At 45.0% G+C, this 23,961-nt stretch overlaps 1 protein-coding gene across 11 annotated transcripts in view; it reads left to right on the top strand.

Moving 5' to 3' along the window:
• TENM4 (teneurin transmembrane protein 4) overlaps window positions 1-23,961 on the top strand; it is a 755,231-nt gene that overhangs the window by 577,779 nt on the left and 153,491 nt on the right. For all 11 annotated transcript variants that reach the window (XM_057408504.1, XM_057408506.1, XM_057408511.1 and 8 more), the window contains 2 exons: window positions 15,363-15,464; window positions 20,069-20,263. In XM_057408504.1, the coding sequence (XP_057264487.1) occupies window positions 15,363-15,464; window positions 20,069-20,263 (297 nt within the window). The remainder of the gene's footprint in view (window positions 1-15,362; window positions 15,465-20,068; window positions 20,264-23,961) is intronic.

The following is a 23,961-nucleotide window of genomic DNA, read 5'->3' as shown; positions in this document are numbered from 1 at the left end:
CTCTGATTGATGTGCTAATCCTGACCCAGCCTAGGCTCATGCTTCAGCTGCTCACACCATGTAAAACCGAGGAGAGTGGTATTTCCCCAGAGATGCTGTGAGGGTGATGGAACTGCTGGGAACATGCATTAAGCATTAATTAATAATCATGGGTAATAGAGAGCACCAGGTTGATAATGGTAATTACAGTAAGTTCATAAAGCCAAACTGTGCAGTCATTCAGGCAAACCTCCCCTGTGAGAGGACTCACCTGGGTAAGGTACTTGCTGAAGTACTTCCTCACTAAAGGCGCTGAATGGAAAGGGTGCTGCTTTTCCAAGTGTCTCTGCTGTGTTCCAACAGCCCGAGCTTTCCAGAGCCAGTATAATCATTGCAGGCTCTGTATGACAATATCAACTGCAATTACTGTGCAGTGCTTGTCTGGAATGGTTTAGCTCCCATTATTCTAGAGAAAACTGGTGAAAACTGGGAAAAGACCATCTGTATTCCCAGTTTGATAACACACACTTAATTCCATAAATTCTGAGGCTGTCCATCACATAGTTTTGGGATCCAATGTAGCTATAACTAAATCCAGGAACATGAGCACTGATTTTGAGGTCAGGAGCTGGCAGTTTAAGCTGTTGGCTAAAAGGAGCTGGAATCATTATCACTAAGGAGTTAGGTGGTGTCAAAATGTGACATGCCACTGCCCATAAACCTGGGAAGAATACAGCGTCCTAATGCCTGTCAGAGCTTCTGCATAGTACAGGCAATTCAGGTGGAGGGGAAAAGAGACTATTCTGGGCAAATTCTCAGTTTTTAATAGCATTTTTATATCCTATTCCTCTGAACTCCAATGCAAGACATTAGAAAGGAATGGAGAATCAGGGTCTCTCAATAATAAATTAACCTTTTTGTCAATGACATTGGTGGCACTCTCTGAGCTTCCTAATAGAAACACTTCCCTGAGAAGCACCTTGTGGCTTCACCTCTGCCTGAGCGTGGTAATTCATTCAGAGCAATCTGCTCTAAGGGAGGCACAATAGGAGGCTGAGGAATCAGCCGGAATCAGCACATCCAAGACAGAGCTATTGGCCAAAAACCTGCTCGGTAAAAGCAAGAAACATCTGAGAGCCTAAAAACGGCACCTCTGGAGTCAGAGAGCGTGCTCCAGCAGCTGGTACTGCTGAGCTCAGGCAAGCTTGGTGGTGCAGGGCCACTGAGAAATCAAAAGGCAAAGTCAAGTCATCTGTCTGTGCCAAGGAGAGCACCTCTGTTTACCAGCGTGTCACCCAGCAAGCGCTAGGAAACACGTGTGGAACACCAGTGATGGGATTCAAGGGTTTATCTCACTTTGATCTTCGGCAAGAGACAATGCTTTAGTTGAAGGGAAAGACCTTCATTCCTCCTGCCCTGTCTCCTATCCATAAAGAAAACGAGTGTGAGTGATTTCCTCGAGCACTTTGCAATATACATCAAAAGGCAAGCTGCCTTCCTGCAACAGCCTAAAATATAACCACCCCCACAGAGTCCCCAGGGCAGCAGTTCACAGCCACCAGAAGGACACCAGCAGAGGAGCACTTCACAGGAGGACTGAGCTTAGAAAGGAGAGGAGAAATTACAGGGCACAAAGGCAAGCATGGAACTGAGAGACCTCCTTGTATGAAAGGTGACAAGAATGACTCTTCTTTAGCTCCCAGTGGAGATGCCTTTGTGTTTGGTGTGTTCTCAGCAAAGGCAAAAGGAAGAGACTGAGTAGCTCAGATTTGCTTCCCTTCCTTTTGCTGCCTATGGGTAGGCTAACTTAAACTCTATCAACAGGGTTGTTCAGCCTGGAGAAGAGAAGCCTCGGGGGATACCTTATAATAGTCTTCAAATATCTAAAGGGGGGCTACAAGAAAGCTGGAGAAGAGCTTTTGATAGGGGTATTTAATGACAAGACAAAGGGGAATGGCTTTAAACTGACACAACCCGGAAAGGCAGAAATGTGGGGTGAGCTGCCTCTTGTCTGAGCTTTCTATGAGCTGCAAGAATTCCCCTCTCCAAGCAGGTGTAGTAGTGGTGAGATTTCACTATTTCATCCAGCCTATGTGTAAATCTAATCTGTTTGCTTTATAGGGCTTAATAAAAAGCAAATAGAGCCTGAGCCCAGCTGTGGAAATGGCAGGAAAGCTGTGCAGAGGTGGAACTTTCCATGTCAGTTTGCACTCTCATTGCCTTAAGAATTTTTGTTATTCTTGGTAAAACATTGATGATGTGTGATACAGCCCTTAAAACCTTAGCACCTGGAAGTCAACAATAGCTTTATCAACGTGCCCTTAATCTTTCCACCTTTTCCCCCAAGCTGATGAACTTTGCAGCATAGTGAGCCAATGGATGAACATGTTCCAGTGCTGGAGTTTATCTCCCTGTCTGCCTTTGCAGACAACTCCTGACAGATCAAGCGTCACTCCTGGTACTTAAATCCCTTCAGCTTCAGTCATAGACTCACAGAATCCCAGACTGGTTTGGGCTGCAGGGACCTTAAAGCCCATCCAGCTCCAACCCCTGCCACGGGCAGGGACCCCTTCCACTAGAGCAGCTTGCTCCAAGGCCCTGTGTCCAACCTGGCCTTGAACACTGCCAGGGATGGGGCAGCCACAGCTTCTCTGGGCACCCTGTGCCAGCGCCTCAGCACCCTCACAGGGAAGAGCTTCTGCCTAAGAGCTCATCTCAGTCTCCCCTCGGGCAGGTTCAAGCCATTCCCCTTGGCCTGCCCCTACAGGCCCTTGTCCAAAGCCCCTCTCCAGCTTTCCTGGAGCCCCTTTAGGCACTGGAGCTGCTCTCAGGTCTCCCCTTAAGGAGCCTTCTCTTCTCCAGGCTGCCCCAGCCCAGCTCTCTCAGCCTGGCTCCAGAGCAGAGCTGCTCCAGCCCTCGCAGCATCTCCGTGGCCTCCTCTGGCCTCTCTCCAACAGCTCCACGTCCCTCTTGTGCTGTTGCCCAGAGCATAATAGAGGGGAAGAAGTACACACTGTTCCCTAAATGTCACCTGCAGTTTTCTGCCTGCTTCTGCTGGAGCTGCAGCAGTTCCAAGAAACCTGAACTCAGAGCAATTGTTTCAAATCCACATGTTATTTTGATGACCTTTTTTCTCTGTCCAAGTGTCTGAAGCAATTCTTGCACTGTAACCCTGCTTCCCGAGCCACTAATGGCAGGCAAAATTATGATTTCAGGATTTTTCTTTTCAAGACATCAGGCATCTCTAATAAAGGGGAAATTAGGGACACATCTCAAAGATAATTAAATAATAAGAAGCCTGTAAAGGTCAGATGCTTGGCTGTAAAAACTTCCACGGCTGCTCTTTCCATATTGAGCATATCTCTTCATTGAGGCTCTGCGAGTAGAAGCTAACCATAGAAAATGACACTGTAAAACTAGCTCAGCTTTAAGGCAGAGATGGAATAATTTAATGTTACACTTGAGCTTTTTCTTGATTTTTTAAAGTATTTCTATATGTACGTTCTTCTTTCAATCGATCTGGTGAATACAAGTGAAAAATAGACAAGCACACACATATTTATACTGTTCTACAACAGAAATTAAGCGGTGTTTGTAACACTGCTTGGATGCCAACAAGTATTCATCTCTGTAGAAGTCAGACGTCTGAATGTCTTTAATCCAGGTTTTGTCTGGTTTTGATCATGCTTTCAAGCGGTAGAAAAACCAAGGTAGATTTGTCTTCCTGAAAAGCTTTGCCTACATCTGTACTTAGACAGGCTGGGAGCCTTGAACTCGCTTGTCAGTGTGCTGTGTGCAGGCAGGCAAGTTCTCTTGATCTGACAGAGCTTGTACAAAAGGTTTATTGATTGGGGTAATTACTTTAGTTTTAGGGTCAAGAAAAGGTTTATTTAATAGTGAAGTTAAAGCCTTTTCTTCTTTCTTTCTATTATTTCTGTCCCTGTGTGTTTTTTTTCCCCTTCAGTTCCCTATTTTCAGAGCAGCAGAATTCTGCCTTAATAACACACATCGAGTGCTGTCGGAGGGCTTCTGGAGGGCCGTGTAAAACTGTGCATATGGTTTTCGTTTTTACACTTTGGTATATAGCTCTTTTCCATGCTCCCAGACTGCAGGCTGATGTAAGCACAGCTTGTTGGATTCCTGTGTCGTATCACCGAGCTGCTAGAACAGCTCTCTGCAAGATTTTTCTTTCCATGAGTGCTCCCCTGCTAAAGCACAGAAAGAAGGCTGTGGGAGTTACTCATTACTCGTCACTTTGGCAAACAAAAGGAGAACCCTTTCTGCACTAAAACAGCCTTTTTAAAGCCTCAATTTCCTAAAGGCTGTATTACAGTATATAGAATCACAGAATCATAGAATAGTTAGGGTTGGAAAGGACCTTAAGATCGCCTAGTTCCAACCCCCCTGACATGGGCAGGGACACCTCACACTAAACCATATCACCCAAGGCCTCGTCCAACCTGATCTTGAGCACTGCCAGGGATGGAGCATTCACAACCTCCCTGGGCAAGACTACAGAAGTCAACAGCATCAGCACCTCAGGAGTTACTGGACCGATCTCTCCAAGTGGGATGAGAAGGACATCATTGTACATTAACTCCTGGCATATGTTGACTTCTTAAATGATAATGGCTGGTCTGTGTAGTAGATGTGTGGCTGCTTGCATTTTCTAAGGGCTACAACAGTCTCAGGACAAGTTACCTAGCTGACGTTAAAGTGATTTCTAGAGGGCCTGCTGGAGGCCCTGAGAAGGAGCATCATTTGACTAAGTTTGTGCAGTGAATCTGCTGGAGGCACAAACTGAGCTGTAAGTTTTGCTTCTTCCCTGACCCTGCTTGGAGACCACTGAGAGCTCAGTGCAGTTGCCTGAGCACAGGCGTGTATCAGCACCTAAGATGCTCCAGAGGGCATCTCTACATGGGGACAGATCTGACATAAAACCTAGAGGAGACTCAGGCCCTTTTGTAGCAGTGGCTGGAGATGAAGTGTCATAGCTTGAGAGCACATCCATAGCACTAGGCACCCACCTAACTGAACCTCAGACATCAGCCACTACAGCCACTACATCCTTCTTTTTTCAGGCTGGATTTATTTACTAAAGACTTTGTGTAAAAGGAAACATAACCTTTAATGCATCCAAAATGATAACACTACTAAGTGTCATGGTTCAAGCCAAAGCAGCAACTAAGGACCATGCAGCTGCTCACTCACTGCTCACCCCTCCGTGGTGGGATAGGGAGGAGAATTGGAAGAAAGGGTTGGGATAAGAACAGTTTAATGGTTGAAATTAAAGGTAAAATAGAATAATAGCACTAGTAGAAGAAGAAGAAAGAAGAACAAACCAGGATACCAAGGTCTCATAGCATTTGTCTGACCAAATGAGATCATATTTGAGGTCCTCTGTGTGTGTGTGTATGCAGGAATAGTTTGCTTTTAACCCCTGGAATACACCAAGTCCCAACATCATTTAAAATGTAACTCAAGGCCAGCCTTAGCCGTGCCCTGAGCTACAAGGACAGGATTGTAATGTACTGAATGTGAAATAACTTCCTGCTTGCTTGTGCAGCTCCAGAAGTTGAACCCTGAAGGCTGAATAATTGTTGTTTCCTGTATTGATTTGTAACAATTTATGAGAGTGGGAAGCAACAAAAAAGAGCCCAATTCCTTGCAATCCCTTGGGCAAATTGGGGATATGAGCATTTCATTTATGGGAGAGAAATTCAGGTTTAAAAACATTCCAGCTGCAAAAAAAAGGAAAAACTGTTTGCAAGGTGTCTTTCTAGATATCATACATGTGTACACGTGTATGTTACAAGTGTAGGATTAAAACATTACTGTGCTTACAAGCTGCATGGTCGAAGGAAGAAGAAGGCTTCAGCCCAACAGCTACTCTTTGTTTAAATCAGTCCTGGCTTCTTTGTTCTAACCTGTGATCACCTTTCAAGTGATTTGGAACAGAGTTTTTCATATGGTAAATGTACAGTTCCTTAAGAACTGTATATCATAGACCCTTTCATGCTTTTAGCATTGCTCACATTCTCAGGGAAGAAAACAGCGTTCCCTGTATATCCCTATGAGCAGCAGAAATACATTAGCAGGGGTTGCTAAATGCTGGTGAAATCAAAGGAGGTCGTACCATTAACTTAAATGGTAGCATCCATAGACCAGTGCCCAAATTCTTTTGAAACCTCATTTCACCTTGTGCTTTCAACCATCCAATAGCTTTAGATTAAAAGGTGTTCTACACTAAACAGTTTTCTTCTTAAAAAGGAAGCAGTAGGAGAAGGGAATGAATCCATGAGATACAGCTCCTTCTCAAAGGACAAACCAAACTCAGACCAAGTGTGGCCCAGGCTTCTGAAATGGTCGGTCTTGTTCTTTTCTTTATTTTCTCCCCAAACTATTCCCACTTGGTCCCTGTTTCTGTAGAACAGAAGTTCAAAAATAGTGCACAAAAAAAAAGCTGTTTCTGTGGTATTTCCAAGCTATGCTTGGAGTCCAATGTGCTTGAAACAGTGTGAGAAAGAGCAACGTTATTGTGCTGCGAGCTATTCCTGTACCTGGAGAGACAGCTCAAGCCAGGCCTAGAAGGGAAAGCACAGGCATCTCGAGGGGAAATGTACTCACATGATGTGCTGTCGAATTTGGCAGACTCAGCAGCTCTTGATGATTTCAATAAGTAACCCAAAGTGATCCTGAACACCAAACCTTTTGTGCTTCACCATCACCTGCTGAAGTGATCCAGGCTCCGGAGTCGCTGTTGGCTGGAGCAGGTATTTGCTGTCAGAGCACTGATGGAGATGTGGGGTATCTGCCATTGCAAACTGCTTCTTTGTTAAAGTTCTCATAGGAAAAGGGTGTGGGGAGAGGAACACGCAATTGGATACTGTGATTTCACTCTGATTTTCCAGAATCAGGAGTAATTTCAGGAGTTGTTTAAGGGACTGCCTGCCTGTGGCCTTTTCCTAATTTAGCATCCTTATATACCTGCATGTGAAGATTAGAGTTCCACAGGGATATGAGAGCAAAACAGGGTTATATGCATGGATCTTTAATTAAAACAGACCTCCCAGCCTTCAGAAACAGAAAGAAACCATCAAAACCTGGCACAACATCAAGTGGCATTAACAGCATCAGCATCTCACTGTGTGCCCTGCACAAGAGGAAACTGTGAAAGAGCACTCAGAAATAATGACTGAGTTTCCATGATGCTGTCAAGACATTCACATCCCTGGCTGCCAGGTGTGGATTACTTGAGCTAGAAATGTAAAAGCCTTATAAAACACAAATGAAGCAGGAAAAAAGTGAAATCTCAGCAGGTGAGGATGTACCATGAGAAGGAATCGGTCCTTTCAAACTTCAGCTGGGGAAGGAAGAGGAGGAGGAAAAGAATACCAGATCCAGCATTTCCGCATTTCCTTTGTTTCCAGGATATCTTTCCCCCCTTTCTTTTCTTTGGGCTCATAATATCAGCTCTGAGATTTCAAGATACCTGAAACCTGTTTTATCCCCTCTCATCTCCACGTCTCCCTTGACATTGTTATCACAATTACAAGGGCAGGTGACAGCTCTCTAAGGCTTCGAATCCAACCCATCCCGCAGTGAAATTCAATTGAGTCGCATCATTTCTTTGAAACATAAACAAGACTGCAAGCTCTGCATCTGGGAAGTAAATTAAATGTGTTCACAGAGCTTCAGAGTCATCTTTGCCTTTCATGTTCTACTGCCTGGCTTCCTATTGAAATTATTGCTAACGTAGCCGGGGCATCTCTGTGAAAGAGAGATGTTATTGCAATGAGCTTGTAGGTGGCAGCTTTATCCTGGACAAAGTGGGTCTAGGAGAAAGAATCCATGGCTTGATAAGGTTGCTCTGTTGCAGCAGCAGAGAAGAAGGTGAAGTAATTGGAGGTGTTGGTCAAGGAGAAGCTCCCCATGACCCAGCTTCAGTGCGCACTTGAGCTCAGAACCCAATCCCCCCCATGTGCTGGGCTGCACCCCCAGAGCATGAGCAGCAGCTCAGGGAGGGGATCCTGCCCCTCTGCTGTGTGAAGGGGAGATCCCCCCTGCAGCCCTGATCCAGCTCTGGGGCAACAGCACAAGAGGGACGTGGAGCTGTTGGAGCGAGGCCAGAGGAGGCCATGGAGATGCTGCGAGGGCTGGAGCAGCTCTGCTCTGGAGCCAGGCTGAGAGAGCTGGGCTGGGGCAGCCTGGAGAAGAGAAGGCTCCTGAAGGGGAGACCTGAGAGCAGCTCCAGTGCCTGAAGGGGCTGCAGGAAAGCTGGAGAGGGGCTTGGGACATGGGCCTGTAGGGACAGGCCAAGGGGAATGGCTTTAACCTGCCCGAGGGGAGACTGAGCTGAGCTCTTAGGCACAAGCTCTTCCGTGTGAGGGTGCTGAGGTGCTGGCACAGGGTGCCCAGAGAAGCTGTGGCTGCCCCATCCCTGGCAGTGTTCAAGGGCAGGTTGGACACAGGGGCTTGGAGCAAGCTGCTCCAGTGGAAGGGGTCCCTGCCTGTCGCAGGGGTTGGAGCTGGATGAGCTTTAAGATCCCTTCCAACACAAACCTTCTAGAAATTGTATGATTCTATCATTCATTCCAGAAATTGATTGATTCTTCTAGTGCAATGCTATTCCTACAAGTTTGTGACACCAAACACTGCCAGTTCCAGAACAGCTCTTTGAGGTTGTGGAATGAAACAGTTACATTTGAATTCCTCCAACCACACTGCAATGAATGGCATTTAATGAGTTCTTAGAAAGCAGTCCTGGTGCTTATTAACTCCCAGGCAAGATGCTGCCTTCAGTTGCCAGCTAGAGAACTATTTTTGCCTTGCCAATAGATAGTTGCCTCTAAATGCCCAGGGAATGATGATACTTGGTGGCAAGTGCAGGCTATAAAATATTTATCTTTAACAGACAATTGTGTTACTGCAGCCTTTAATAGAGTTTGGTGACAGGCAAACATCTGCCTCAGCCTCTGGCCCAAAGACAGAGAACCAAGCCATGAAGTTGAACGTTGCATAGTAGATAAATAAGGCGGAAATACTGTTGAGTAGCTACACCGCTGACCAGCAAACATGGTGAGTATATATATAAGAAGTCCATCAAGGGTCTAACAGTTTGTCTGCCTCCTTAATATATTTGTTGCATTTCATCTGGATAAAGGTGATTCATGGAGGTAATTGTAAGCCAGGCTGTCGGATCTTTATAGAGCTCACCAGAGTAGAGTTGGCTTTCGCAGGGCTTTTTGTCAGCAGCAAAGTGGTCCCCTGAGCAGGCCATTAGCCTGGGAGCTTTGCTGCTGTCACATCCATGATGCGAAGCAAACAGTGTATTTGTCTATGCCTGAGGTTGCCAGCCTAAAAAAAAACTGGGAATGGGAACAATTAGCAATCTCATACTGAACCCGGTGATGTTCTTAAGTGAAAGACAATGTAGTGTGAAGTCGTATTGAGGGTATGGGCAGGACTGTGCCAGTTTACAGCTTCTCTCAGGGTAAGGAGTGATTGCAGTGGGAAAACAACCAATGAGGGAAAGGTTTCAGCCAAGTTTCCCTCAAAATCTACCGGCTGTGAGGTTACTTGTACTGAAAAGAGTCCCTTGAGACAAATGGCAAAATCTCAAAGTATCCCCAGCAGCTGTAAGTCAATGTGGTGCATGAAGTAAAGCAGGTTTGTTCCAGAGCATGATGTGTTTCTTTCTCTGCTTTGATAGTTAAAGCTCTGGGTGGGAAGGAGCTTAAAGAGTGCTTCAGAAGAAGAGTTTTGTTCTTGGAGAAGCCTTGGCTTTCACACTTAATGAATGGTTTCCATCTTTCATTTTTATGAATGCAGTACCTAAAGGGGCTGTAAGAAACCTGGAGAGGGGCTTTGGACAAGGGCCTGTAGGGACAGGACAAGGGGGAATGGCTTGAACCTGCCAGAGGGGAGACTGAGATGAGCTCTTAGGCAGAAGCTCTTCCCTGTGAGGGTGCTGAGGTGCTGGCACAGGGTGCCCAGAGAAGCTGTGGCTGCCCCATCCCTGGCAGTGTTCAAGGCCAGGTTGGACACAGGGGCTTGGAGCAAGCTGCTCTAGTGGAAGGTGTTCCCTGCCCGTGGCAGGGGTTGGAGCTGGATGAGCTTTAAGGTCCCTTCCAACACAAACCAGGCTGTGTTTCTATTATAGAATCAATTCTGTACATCCTTCTTTTCCTGAGTGAGGTGGGCTGGACTAGCATAGGAAGTACCTGCTGTGTCAGACAAGGCATTTCCATACCACTCTCCAACGTGGGCAGTGTGGCTCTGAAGACCATGTGTCTCATTATGCCATTTCCTCCTCTCAGAGGAGTAAATGATGTCTGGGTGTTTAGACCAGTTATTCAGGAAATCCCTTGTTTTCTCAGTTGCTAATTAGATTCTGAAGCTGACAGGACAATTACTCCCATACACAAGCTCCTGCAGTCCCCATTAGAAGCCCCATCACCTCGAGTCTTGGAGGTCTTTCCCAGCGGGAGTTGTTTGCTTTCAGGAGCTTTGCTCCTGCTGCTGTTGCTTGTTGAAAGGTGTCAGGGGAGCTGCATTTTCAGTGTTCTCTTTGGACACGATAGCAAAACCCTGGGAAAACATCATGCATTATTAATTGGCTGACCCTCTAATGAATAATCTTTGCCCTTACCAGCTGGTGTCAATCAGATCCCTTCAGAGATTTGGAAGCCAAGAGAAAGCTGTGGGAGTCAGGCTGAGAACTGGGAATGTCTATCTCTTTCTAAGCAAGGATTGACCATGGTCTCACAATGAACTTTAACAATTAAGGAAAACAAAAGAACACATCCTCACGGTCCTTTAGCACAGTTCCCATGGCACTGTTCATAAAACGCCATATGGAATTCTGTATAAATTGGAAAATATCCTTATGATTACATGTGCAGCTTGCAGAATTAGCTATAGAAAGGAGACTAGAACTTAGTCCCAACTTGCAGTGACCTCTTTTATGTACTGCTTGAGTTTGTCACCTCTGTAGTAATGTTGACTGTGGACGTTAATGGCAGACAATTGCTTTGTGCCACTAAGTTAGGGCTTCCTGAGTGGTAAAGAGTTTGCTCTCTTGTGTCATCTAAGACCCACTGGATAATAATCAGGCAATTTCCAAATGCTAAGACTTGGCCCACTTGATCCTTTGTTCTTTCCAGGATTCCCTCATCGTGGCTCCCTAATTTCTTATGCCAAGTCACCCACCTCCTCCTGCTTAGTCTGAAATGTAGGTATTAGAGCAGTGTGCATGGATGTGTGGACACATTATATGTGCATCCCAGAAGGGCCAGAAAATCAGCTCAGCTGTTCCTGGTACAATCTATAACCACTGGAATGAAATTCAGTCCTGGGATGAAGACAGGGGTTTTATGGGAAGTCTTAAGTGGATATAGCTTGGTAATGCCTGCAGTCTGCAACATGGAAAGAAATTCCAGTTTGTGATGGTACCTGAGGATACAGGTTGAGGTGCTGGAGAGGGGCCAGAGAAGGGCAACGGAGCTGGTGCAGGGCCTGGAGCCCAAGTGTGATGGGGAACAGCTGAGGGACCTGGGGGGGTCAGTCTGGACAAGAGAAGGCTCAGGAGGGACCTGATCACTGCCTACAAGTGCCTGACAGGAGGATGGAGCCAGGAGGGGCTGGGCTCTGCTCCCAAGGAACAAGGGATGGGACAAGAGGAACCGGCCTCAAGCTGCACCAGGGCAGGTTTAGATGGAGCTGAGGAACAATTCCTGCCCCAGAGGGTGCTCAGGCATTGGAACAGGCTGCCCAGGGCAGGGCTGCAGTCACCGGCCCTGCAAGTGTTCACACCCTGTGGAGACGAGGCCTCAGTGCCACGGGGCAGTGGTGGCCTTGGCAGTGCTGGGGAATGGTTGGACTGGATGAGCTTAAAGGGCTTTCCCAGCCTGGCTGATTCTATGATTCTGTGTCTTGCTGATCACAAGCCTAAGTCCCAAACCTGCTTTGTTCTCAGTAACTCTGGAGTTTACAAGATAAAAAAGCAAATTCATTTAACACTTCCTTTATGGAAAAGGCCAGGTTGGACAGGGCTTGGAGCAAGCTGCTCTAGTGGAAGGTGTCCCTGCCTATGGCAGGGCATTGGAACTGGATGAGCTTTAAGGCCCCTTCCAACCCTTACTACTCTAGGATTCTACGTTTATGCAGTGTTGCTACAGGCTTTCAGACCCCAGGCCAGGCTCAGTGTGGCAGTGTGATGGTGAGGTTGCATGCAACATCTATGATACTGAATAGGCCCTACTCCTTCTGTTCCCGGTTTTCACACCATAGAAAACAACTCACTTGTAGGCTTTTTCTCTGCTGGATTAAGTTTTTTTGCCACCTTTTGAGCTTAACCAGCTCATTGAAGGGTCTGACAAGTGCCAGAACCAGCACAAGAAGAGGGAGCTTAGAGTTGTGCCTAGGATATCACTGTAGTGATAGGACAAGGGGTAATGGGTTAAAACTTAAACAGGGGAAGTTTAGATCGGGTATTAGGAGGAAATTCTTTCCTGTGAGGGTGATGAGGCACTGGAATGGGTTGCCCAGGGAGGTTGTGAATGCTCCATCCCTGGCAGGGTTCGAGGCCAGGTTAAACGAGGCCTTGGGTGCCATGGTTTAGTGTGAGGTGTCTCCCCATGGCAGGGGGGTTGGAACTTGATGATCTTAAGGTCCTTTCCCACCCTAACTATTCTATGATTCTATGATTCTAGGATGAGAGGATTAGAGGAAAACAACTGATTCTTGCAGCAGCAGGAGCTCTTAAATCTCCTTGCCCTTTTCATTATCTTGTTTCACAGTGCTCCCACTCTGCAGTCTTTATATATGTGTAAATAAGTAACTTCTTTTTCTACATTTCTGCATCTATTTCTTGAAGACAAGAAGGATATAAGCATTATAAGAAATGAATAGAGGCAAAAACGCATGCAAAAACACATAAATCAAAACGTTTGTTTTCAGCAGTAAAATTAAACCATCACAAAGTTCTGAAGCTTATAAATATCCAGACTAACATTAACTTCTCATTTAGAGCATAGATTTGTGTTGAGACCTGGTATTAAATCTGTGTTGGTATACACTGACTCAGTGTCAGTGTAAATGCACAAGGCCTGAGTTGCTGTTTATTCTAGGAAGCATGGCTGTGATTTGATTGGAATAAAGGTGGCAGCTCAGGCCCCAGGTGTTGACTGCATGCTGTGATTGGATTTCCATACACCGTAAAGTGAATCTCTGCTTAACTAGAGAGCTTAAGTGTTAGAAAACTGACAGCATTTCCTTGTAGCTTCCTTGCTGCATGAAGCTATCTGATAATGAGATGTCTGGTGCCAAGGCTTAAAACATACATGCTTGAAACTGGTTTTAGCCTTTAAAACCGCTGTTGCCCTTTAGGAACGCTGAAATTACACCACATCCTTTAAAATGTCCTTCCGAAACCTGTGTCGCTGGGAGAACACCCATCCAGAAACAGGCTTCCTTTCAGTTGTGATTAGAGACTAATCTGCACATCTCTGCTGCAGCTGTTTCTCTTCACTTGCGCCGGTAGGGAGTTACAAATCTTTGCTACCACAAGGACTCATGGAGTCTAAAGCACAGGCATTATGCACATGGGTCACACTCCACAGCAGATATACCACCAGTGCCTCTCCTGTACGACTGAATCCAGTTTGAATCTGGTACACATCGCCCCCTAAGAACATATGAAATAATAGTGTGGGATGAACCGTGGTATTCCATCGCCTTTCCAAGCCCTACTCACATTTACTCAGTCTTCAGTCATAGTTTAGTCAAGAAAGTAAAATCATTTTCATGCTCTTTTTGATAGCTGATGTTTACCAGCTTGTGTTCTTCTCTTACGACAGATAATTTAGCCCCAGTATTCTGAACTGCCCTCACAATAGAAGTGCTAGATAACATTGGGCTTACCTGCTAACTTCCTTGGAAAGATGAATAGCCAGTGTTTTTGCCAAAGTCAGGGAATTTCAAATGATAACTAGAAACAGAAGGAAGTGTGGAATGGTCCCATCCCTGTTCCACCAACGTGCAATATTATAGCTGTTTGTATAATACTGCAGAACAAATGACAATGTATTTGGTGAGGTAGAATCTTCCAGGAGGACTGGGTGAACCAGGAGTCTCTGTTCAGTAACTTCCTAGGGAACATTGCTACTGTAGCTCAGCTCTGCTTGGCACAAATAAATGCCCCGTTTTCACTCACCCAGTTCAACAAAATCAGACCAAAGGTGCATGTTCTGCAGTGAGAACGGTGTGTGTTGCTTCTCTCCAACCCATTCAAAGAGGGGGAAAAGCTGGATAAGTAAGCAGCAGGAAAAGATGGAGCAATCCCAGGCACAGCTACAGGTTGGGCAGAGAAGAGATTCAGAGCAGCCCTGCGGAGAAGGACTTGGGGGTGTTGGTTGATGAGAAAATGAACATGAGCCGGCTTCAGTGTGCGCTCGCAGCCCAGAAAGCAACCGTATCCTGGGCTGCATCAAAAGGAGCGTGACCAGCAGGTCGAAGGAGGGGATCCTGCCCCTCTGCTCTGCTCTCGTGAGACCTCACCTGGAGCATTGTGTGCAGTTCTGGTGTCCTCAACATAAAAAGGACATGGAACTGTTGGAACAAGTCCAGAGGAGGCCACAAGGATGATCAGGGGACTGGAGCACCTCCTGTATGGAGACAGGCTGAGAAACCTGGGGCTGTTCAGCCTGGAGAAGAGAAGCTATGTGGAGTCCTCAGAGCAGCTTCCAGTGTCTGAAGGGGGCCTATAGGGATGCTGGGGAGGGACTCTTCATTAGGGACTGTAGTGATAGGACAAGGGGTAACGGGTTAAAAATTAAACAGGGGAAGTTTAGATTGGATATAAGGAGGAAATTCTTTCCTGTGAGGGTACTGAGGCACTGGAATGGGTTGCCCAGGGAGGTTGTGAATGCTCCATCCCTGGCAGTGTTCAAGGCCAGGCCATGCCTTGGGTGCCATGGTTTAGTGTGAGGTGTCCCTGCCCATGGCAGGGGGGTTGGAACTGGATGAACTTAAGGTCCTTTCCAACCCAAACTATTCTATGATTCTATGATTCTATGATTCTATGATTCTATGATTCTATGACACGTGGAAGTTTTCAGGTACTGAGTGAAGACAAAGCCTGGTGGGTGCTGAGCAGCCGTGATTTAACCATGGGATTTGCAGTCACTCCTCACTAATGTGTTACAATGGAACCATCCATTGCTGCCAACGATTGAGTGTCTTTGGTGAAGCTCAAACTAATGCTTTCATCCCCAAGTGTAGTGATTACTTTGAAGTTTCAGCTGTCCTGTCATCCAAAACCTCCCAAGCTCAGAGGTTTTCCCTTGCCTAAGGAATTATCTGATTTTTCCTCTGTTTTCCAGAATCTGTGGATAATTGTCCCAGTAACTGCTACGGGAATGGAGACTGCGTGTCTGGGACTTGCCATTGCTTCCTTGGCTTTCTGGGCCCTGACTGTGGCAGAGGTAGGAATTTATACTTGATTAACTGTTCCCCCCTCCCCTTTGGTTAATTCTTGTGGATGTTATATTCATGCTTGTACAACCTGCTTGGGGATGCTGCAGTACAATGGAAACAGGTCAGATCTGTGGATTTGTTTCCTACTAGGTGGTGATTGCTGTGACCTTAGCAACAATACAACCCCAAGCTGCGTACGGACAGGCAAAGAGTCATACTGGGAATCTTCTCTCTGGAAGGGACTTTCAACCCCATGACTTATAAATGTGGCATTATTGTTTGTTCAGCAGAGCATGTGACCACTGTGTGGCAAACCCTATAATGATACTTCCTAAGACACTGAGAAGTTGTGGGTTGTCCCTGCCCCATCCCTGGCAGCGTTCAAGGCCAGGTTGGACACAGGGGCTTGGAGCAAGTTGCTCTAGTGGAAGGTGCCCTTCCCGTGGCAAGGGGTTGGAACTGGATGAGCTTTAAGGTCCCTACAACCAAAACCAGGCTGTGATTCTATGACTCTATGAAAATCAAGTGCCTTTTTCATTGCTGCAGGCCCTGCAAATCTGCCCGAGCTCTGAATGATCACTGACAGCCTGGCTGGGGGGTGTGGGGCAGGGGTAAAGTAGGGCTTGGAGTGGGGTAATGGCAGGAAAAACTGGATACTCTGGCCAAAAGTGAAAACACTGGGAGAACTGGGAAGGAGACTTACCCCAGAAAACAATATAAAACATTTTTCTGCTCAAGCGATAAGTACTTTTAATAAATGTTTTTGGAAGGAGTTCTGTGTGACCTGAAGACTTTTAGGTTATTTAAACATTTAAAAACCAAACTGAAGTACTAAGAGTGAGAACACGTTTCAGACCAGGAAATCAAAACGCTGCATGTGGGAAATACCAGAACGCGTCAACCTTTTTGAGGCCTTTTGGGTTTTGGCTCCAACAGTCCCAGATTTATAAATGTGGGGAGGGAGGGAGTGTAAAAAGCTAATGCCCACACAAGGAGCTTTGCTGAGGCTACAGGTCAGGCCTTCACCCCGGCCCATCACTTCTTTGGAAGGCAGACTGGCTCCTTCCCAAGAGGGAGAGCTAAACTCTGTCCAACCCCATGTCCTCTCCTCCTCCAGCCAAGCGTGGGTCAATCACTGTAGCCCAGCCAAAAGACAGAGATAGGGAGGGCTGCAAACCCCACAGGCAGGAGGGGAGCTCTGTGCTGAACCACTTTGGTCCAGGCTAAAACCCCAGAGGTGTTTCAAAGTTCACAGCCCAGTAAGATGGATGTGGCAGTCTGCATCCCTGAGAGCTGATCTGTCAAACTTCTTGCTGACTCAGGTTACACTTGGTTTGCATTTCCTTACACTTGGTTTGCATTTCCAAGCTCCTTTTCAAATCCCTGGAGCTGGAGACAAAAGGAGGGGTATTTTTCCCCCCATCTCCCACAGCATATTCCTGCTCATACCTCCCAACTTTAGATAGGGGCAGAAGTTCAGGGCTTGTTCCCCCCAAGGCTCCCTGTAGAGTCAGTAAAAGAGAAGCTCCTTTGCTGCAAGTCAGAATATATAAGCTTTTGTTCTGAATTCACTTTCAGAGGGGCTCACATCCCTTCATGGGTTATAAACCAGCTTTCTCACACTTCAGTTGAGCCACGTGAGTAACTAAGTCCCATTTCACTACAGTCTTTATTCCAGCTGATATGAACACCTTTTATTCTACTATATCTTTTAGTTCAGACTCATCTGGGTGCAGATCCACCTTTAGGAAGACAGATTAATACCCAGAGTGTCAAAATGCTATTTGGATATGCATTTCCACCCAGTGGCCTTGTTAAAAGGCTCATCTTCCCATGAGCATGAGATAGGAGGGCCCCAGCATTGGCTTCCTGTTGGTTTCAGGGGAATCTAAGATGCTGGATTTGACCTATAATCCCTCAGAGGGCAGCAACTGTGGCATGTGTAATGCAGTATCCATCTGCAGCAATACATTGGTCCTTGTACTGAGCAGTAATCCTTAAATAAGCAGGTCTGTGCCCATGTGAAGATTTCTAGGTCATAGATTTCCTGGGTGTTCCTTTGTTTCAAATCAGCCTCATGATTCACCATCCAAATAAGTGGGAGACTGTGGAGCAGAAAAAGCCCTTCTGCTTTTAATAAGGGTTAATTATGAATGTATTATTAACCAATTAATTTAAACTGAATAAATGAAAACAAATCACAGGGGTGTATTCATGGGCCTTTGTTAGTATTCAATGCCCTTAGTGGCACGGGTTAGCGGTGGACTTGGCAGTGGTGGGGTGAAGGTTGGACTTGATCTTAGAGGTCTTTTCCAACCTGGTTAATTCTATGGTTCCATGGGAGATGGTGTTATAAAGTTCTGTATAAATTAAACAATGGAATGATCTTACTCACTGATGCTAAACTTTACCAGGAAAGTGGAGTGCGTTTGGGTTGCTACTACCATGAGTCACACTAGGGAATGACTATAACTTCGGCATCTTGGATCTTGTTTGTTGGAATCTGAATGATCAAACAATACTTATAAATCTTTTATATATGGAAAAGAGTCACACAAGTAGCAGTGGAAAAACTCCAGACACCTCTTTTGTCTTTATTCATTATGGTGTGCTACAAAGGAGGTTTTGTTCTTGCCATTGCCTTGACATTTGCAGCAGCACTTCCCAGGTTGTTGAAGGTGTTCCCCATAGAGGACTCTGTAGAGCACCAGTCTTGTTGCAGATGGCCAGCAATTTATCTGGTCTTGTACTGAGTGATCAGCTGTCTTGTCAGAAAACATTTCAGTCTTTCTCAGCACTCTCCCACTGTTTAAAGGCAATTATTCTTTCTCCTTGCTGAAAAGAGCTGCATATGATCCTTTTCCAGTGCCTTGAAAGAACAAGGTCCATTACTGAGCATGTGAAATCTCAGACAGGAGGAAAATTCCATCAGGCAAGCTGAAAAGTGAAATTACAGAGTGAGTTTGCTGTGAACCATGCACAAAACACAGGGTATCTGAAGCAGCTGATGTCTTGTGTTGTATAGGTAGATATCTCCCTGCAAACGATGCACTTGAAATGCAACACTGCAATGTCCTTCCTTTAAAGTGAACAGAGGGCTCTTTAGTAATAACAGTTGCCAAACTCGTTTATCTTCTAAACCTCTTTTATCTTGGTCAGGCAAATATAGTTCCCTGCATATCAAATGGGCTTAACAGAGCTGGCAGTGCTTTGTGTTTCAGTGAGGTTGCTATAATTCTGTTACACTCGAACCAGCTTGACTATAAGGACACATGGAAGCAACACTGGATGTGCATTATGCAGTCCCTAGCTGAAAAGATGGGAAGAGAAGGAGAGGAATGTTCCCCAACCATGTTAATACCTCTTCCTGTGTATAATCAGAGTCAGAAACGAAGCTAAAGAGGTACATTGCGTTCATCACATGCCTAATGCAGTTGAATTAAACACAAGACTGGAATATTCCTTTCACATTTGTCCTGCATAAAAACATCCACAAATTGCCTTTGTGGGGGGCAGATGACAAGTTCAGCTTCTCTCACCTAATGCTGATGGGCAACAGTGAACAAGAGAAGTCTGTGTTGAATCTATGTCCTTGCAGCTGAGTTGAAGCAAAATGAAATGGAAGGGAACAGGGCTTAAGCAAGAAGTGTCAAGGGATAGTGAACAGGGGCAGCTTTTGTTTCTGAGGGACAGAAATCAGCAGCTTCCTTGGAAAAATCAGAGCAGAGGACAAAAGGAGTGTAAAGTGGCAGGTGTGAAGGATGGAAAAGGGTGGAGGATGGAAAAGGGAGAAGGCATCTTCAGAGAGGACATGAAGGAAGCTTAGAGAGCACTCATTACCCAAGCTTTGGTCCGGGAGGCTAGGGTCCAGTCCTTGATGCCTTCTGTTAACCCCTAAAGTCCACCACTAAACCATGTCCCTAAGTGCCACATCTACATGTCTTTTTAGCTACCTCCAGGGATGGTGACTCCACCACTTCCCTGAGCAGCCTGTTCCAACGCTTGACAACTCTTTTGGTGGAGAAAGTTGGTAGTTTATGGCATGACAAGAGGTGAATCAGGGCAACAGTCTCAACGTGGCATTCTGGACTCTGAGCAAAGCAACTGGAACCCGTAATGCTGAGGATTCCGACAGAACAAGGGAGTGATTTGTGTTCAGCAGAGGCAGTGTCAAGGGAAGTATGAAGTTTGGCAGCAGCTAAGAGTTACTGATAAGCAAGCTAAGGTCAGTGGTGCTGCTGAAAGAAGACACCAGTACATTGAAAAGTCAGAATACAAGAGGCTAGTTAGTGAAAAAATGGATGAGACACAAAGCAAGGAGACATTCTAATTCAAGAGCATTGTTTGTTTGGTTTAAACAGTCACAGGAGCACACAGTCAACAGCTGGATGTCATCCCCATAAAAGAATCGGGTTTGGCAAAGAAAAGAGCAACATACCCCACTGAAAACTGTGTATGAAGAATATGAATCATAGAATCATTGAATAGTTCGGGTTGGAAAAGATCTTAAGATCATCTCGTTCCAGCCCCATTCTGAACTCCTGTGGTCTTTGTTGAACTGATAGCCATGTACAGTTGTGTTCTGATGTGTTGTCTTATTATCTGTCCCCAGCATCCTGCCCTGTGCTGTGCAGTGGAAACGGGCAGTACATGAAGGGAAGGTGCCTGTGCCACAGTGGCTGGAAGGGAGCAGAATGTGATGTCCCAACCAACCAGTGCATCGATGTCTCCTGCAATAACCATGGCACGTGCATCATGGGGACCTGTATCTGCAACCCAGGATACAAAGGAGAAAGCTGTGAAGAAGGTATTTGCACCACACATTCAATTAGCCTTTACCTTCACGTAATTACATGGATGGAGGCAATTCAGAATGGGACTGGCGCTTAAACAGAACAGTAATAGGCACCTTAGAGCCACAATAGATGGATGCAACCTAAAAATGATATGTTGTCATAACTTGTCATTAGCTATCATATTTGTCCAATAATTGGATGAAAAGCCATCAAGTGCTTCAGACAGACAAATTGAGTTGAAAGACCAGAGCATCTAATCATATGTTCAAATGTTCGTATTAAAGCACCGTTTCCATTTACACATTGAAACGTATAATTACTTTTACAGTGCTTTCTTCTCTGCTGGGCTATGCCAAGCGATTTCAGTTGCTTCTATCCCCAAAATGGTGGCATGTGAGAGAAAGTCTCTGATTCTTGTCAGCTTTAAAAGCTTAAAAATGCTCAGGACTTGAATTAAATTCTGCTTCAAAATCAGATATTATTTTAATGGCTTTTCCATTGCTTTTTTCACACATTAGCCCCCAAACATTTTTCATTTACATTTAGATTTATGGCTCAGAAATACAGTGCCTTTTAGCACTTATCTTCAATCTTTTTTGTGTAGGGAGTCACCTGCCACCATAAACCTTTATCTTCCCCAGTCTGTGACTGCTTCTTATTGCTAAATGAAAAAGTGGTGTTTTGTGAGTGCACAAATCATTTGGACAGTTATAAAAATGCATCCAAAAGTGCCTGATTTAAAGAATAACGTTCAATACTTTTGAAAACTCTTGTTAAAATTCAATGCAGATGACCTGATAAATAATTACGTTTAAATTATTCCTCTATAGATGCATACCTAAAGGCTCTGCTCCACCCCATAGATTTAAGATAGACTCGATACATGTATAAGAACTTGAATTAACTTATGATGTTCTTCGTGAGCAGGATAAAGATTGATCTGGAGTGGCTTTATTTCACAGACAATGAAAATAGGCTGAATTGGATTCAGACGTTCAAATGGCATCTCATCTATCAATCCTTTTGATGTGTTAAACGTATTGGAGTGGGACATCTCCATGTAACGTAGCTTCAGTGCCAGTAAATGTTAGATGAAGACAGTATCAGCTCTTGCAACAATAAGCCAGCTCTTGAGAAAGCTTCATTTTGGCTAAAGAAAGCACAATTCAATGAAGCCGTGGGGCATGCGAAACCCAAAGGTGGTGACTACTGAAGGATCTTTAAAGCATCTTCCTATTTACTAGATCCTATCTTTACTGGCTAAACAGAAATGAAACGATCTGATTTTGCCTCCAGCCAGAGGTGTTTAAAGTGTGTAAATCAGAGTAAGGTTCTCACAGGAACCTTTTATTCCCCTGCTCCCATTTCAAGCAGAAAAGCCAGACGTTGCTCAGTTATTTCATGTTGGAGGGGACAGTGTCAGTCCCACTAGGTAAAAACTTGAAAACCAATGAAGAACAAAGAGAACATGATTTTTCTTATGATCTCTTTCGTATTTTTCCAAGCATGCATTTGGTTTTCATACTCAAAGCATAATTTGTATTGTGTTGTGAAGGGGAGGGGGGATGAAATATGCCACGTGGGAAATCTTGAGGACATTTATATATGAATATCTTCAGATCTAGTAAAAGAAAAAAAAAGTTGATTTATACTATTTTTTAAATTGCTTTTACTTTTTAATTTCTGCTCTAAGAAGAACCATCTGGAATTGATTAGGGTTTATTATTTCTCAGTTCTTGTAGCTTCACTGCTTAGGCCGTGTTTATAATGGGGGTTTCATTCCAGGGTTTCTTCTGTCTTTTCTTTCTCCCCCCTCTCTATAGAAGTTCAGCAATGTTTATAAAACATCAGCCAACAATCTTACATGAGCTTTTCTTTTGCCTCCTTCCTTAGTTTATTGGCTCATATTTTATAAGGTATGGGCTAAGCCAGCGAAACATTAAAGGGAAAGGAGCGAATTTAAGCAGTGAAAAATGAGAAGTTGCTCTTTGGGTACCGAATAGGCCCTAATAACTTGTGTGACCAATGAAGCATGAAGCATATTGGGGAAAAGCATAGAAGAGGCACTAACCTTGGCTTGCTGCATGATTTATCTTCCCTGGCAAAGATTCTGCACAAGGCTGAACTATAAATGGGGCATTTTCCAAGCAGGAATTAGACCATTTGGGACATTTTCCAAGCAGCAACACAGATATATATGCAAAACTCTTTTCTTTCTCCACCTGTACCAGATTTTGTGAGCTCTACTTTCCTGCCCTGCTCCCCATCTCTGCTCCTCCCAGAGCTGAGCAGCTAAATTTGTCGAGCAGAACTCCCTAAAAATAAACCTTTGTACTCCAAATCCACTAAGCAATTGATTAAGAAGAAAGCAGAAGCCTGTAATCCTGTCCCAGGGCCCTTCTGATGGTGCAGAAAGCCTAAAGAGATACAGCTAGTGAGGCTGAGATTAAAGTAACCATTGTGTGTGACATTTTCTGAAAGGGCTCATTTCAACATGAAAAATGGCCTTGGGATTATGATAAATGGGGGGTTCTGACATGCACATTCCCCTCTTATAATCGCCTGTGTTCGAGCTGAGATAGCAGATTGTCTGCCTCCTGCAATGGAGCCCCTGTAAAACTCACCTTTTTTCCCAATTGACCTTCAGAGGGGATGATTAATTGCCTGGAGGTAGCCTCTTGTCAGTTAGCCTGTGATCTTTGTTCCCTATGTTCAAACCATCTGTGGAGAACGTATACAGGGCTGCTGGTCCATCTCTTAGTCCTTTTCATACTTATTACTGCTGAGAAAGAACAGGGCCAGGGCTTCAAGGGTCTCATGCTAAAATTGGCACCCGAGCTCCCAGCTCACTCACAGCGAAGGAGATTTATAGACTCATCCTTTCCAGCCTCTTACAATCTTCAGCTGTGAGCAGGGCTCTGGGAATCAAACAAAACCCCAAAAGCTCTCACGTGCCTTGGGATTGTAATAGGTGAGCCATTACTTGTCAGGCTGAGAAGGGTTTGAGAAGCCAAGGAATTACCTGAGCAGCTGTTGTGTTTCCTTTTAACGTTTCTGGATCTTAAGCAGGTCATTGGGATTCTGATTAGCTTTTATACGAGGGGAAGAAACAGACCACAGACCTGCTGGGTGTGTGGCGGTGTGTTCTGCTCTTTTCTATTAGGAGCTGGACAGCATTCACTTTGCTGCTTAGCCAGACACTTGTCACTGGTCCCCAGGGTGCTGCCACACACCCTTACAAGAGGTGGGGAGAATTTCTTTAGGCTGTTCTATGAGCTTTTATATACAAAGAGATGATTGACTCCTCCAATCCTTTACTTGGGTGTCATAGGTTTTGATTGCTGGGTGAAAATCCCCCCATGGGCAGGGTTATCTGATAGCTGTCTCCAAAACACATCACTCAGGAAGCAGGTAGCACTACATCCAGCCTTTCGGTGTGCATCGCGATACCCTGTAACTGAAGGGTCTCAAGTCTTGGTAGGAAGGTGCCTCTTTGAGTGGGGAAGCCACCAGAACATAAAAGAATATTATTAATAAGTCAAAAATTAAACCATCAGGACTAAAAATATATGATTTTGTTGAATTCCTACTCCAGAAAACTCTCAAAGGATCTATTTAATGTGAAATTTATGTAAGTGTCTGTGAAACCTGTATAGATTTCAGCACGCTCTTCAATTTCAGCATGTCTTTTGCTGAATAAGGACATTAA

The sequence above is a fragment of the Pezoporus wallicus genome, unplaced genomic scaffold, assembly GCF_028554395.1.
Source record: "Pezoporus wallicus isolate ANWC-B61680 ecotype Strahan unplaced genomic scaffold, APGP_CSIRO_Pwel_v1 contig_7461, whole genome shotgun sequence".
Taxonomy (NCBI): domain Eukaryota; kingdom Metazoa; phylum Chordata; class Aves; order Psittaciformes; family Psittacidae; genus Pezoporus; species Pezoporus wallicus.
This window is presented reverse-complemented; position numbering and strand designations above follow the sequence as displayed.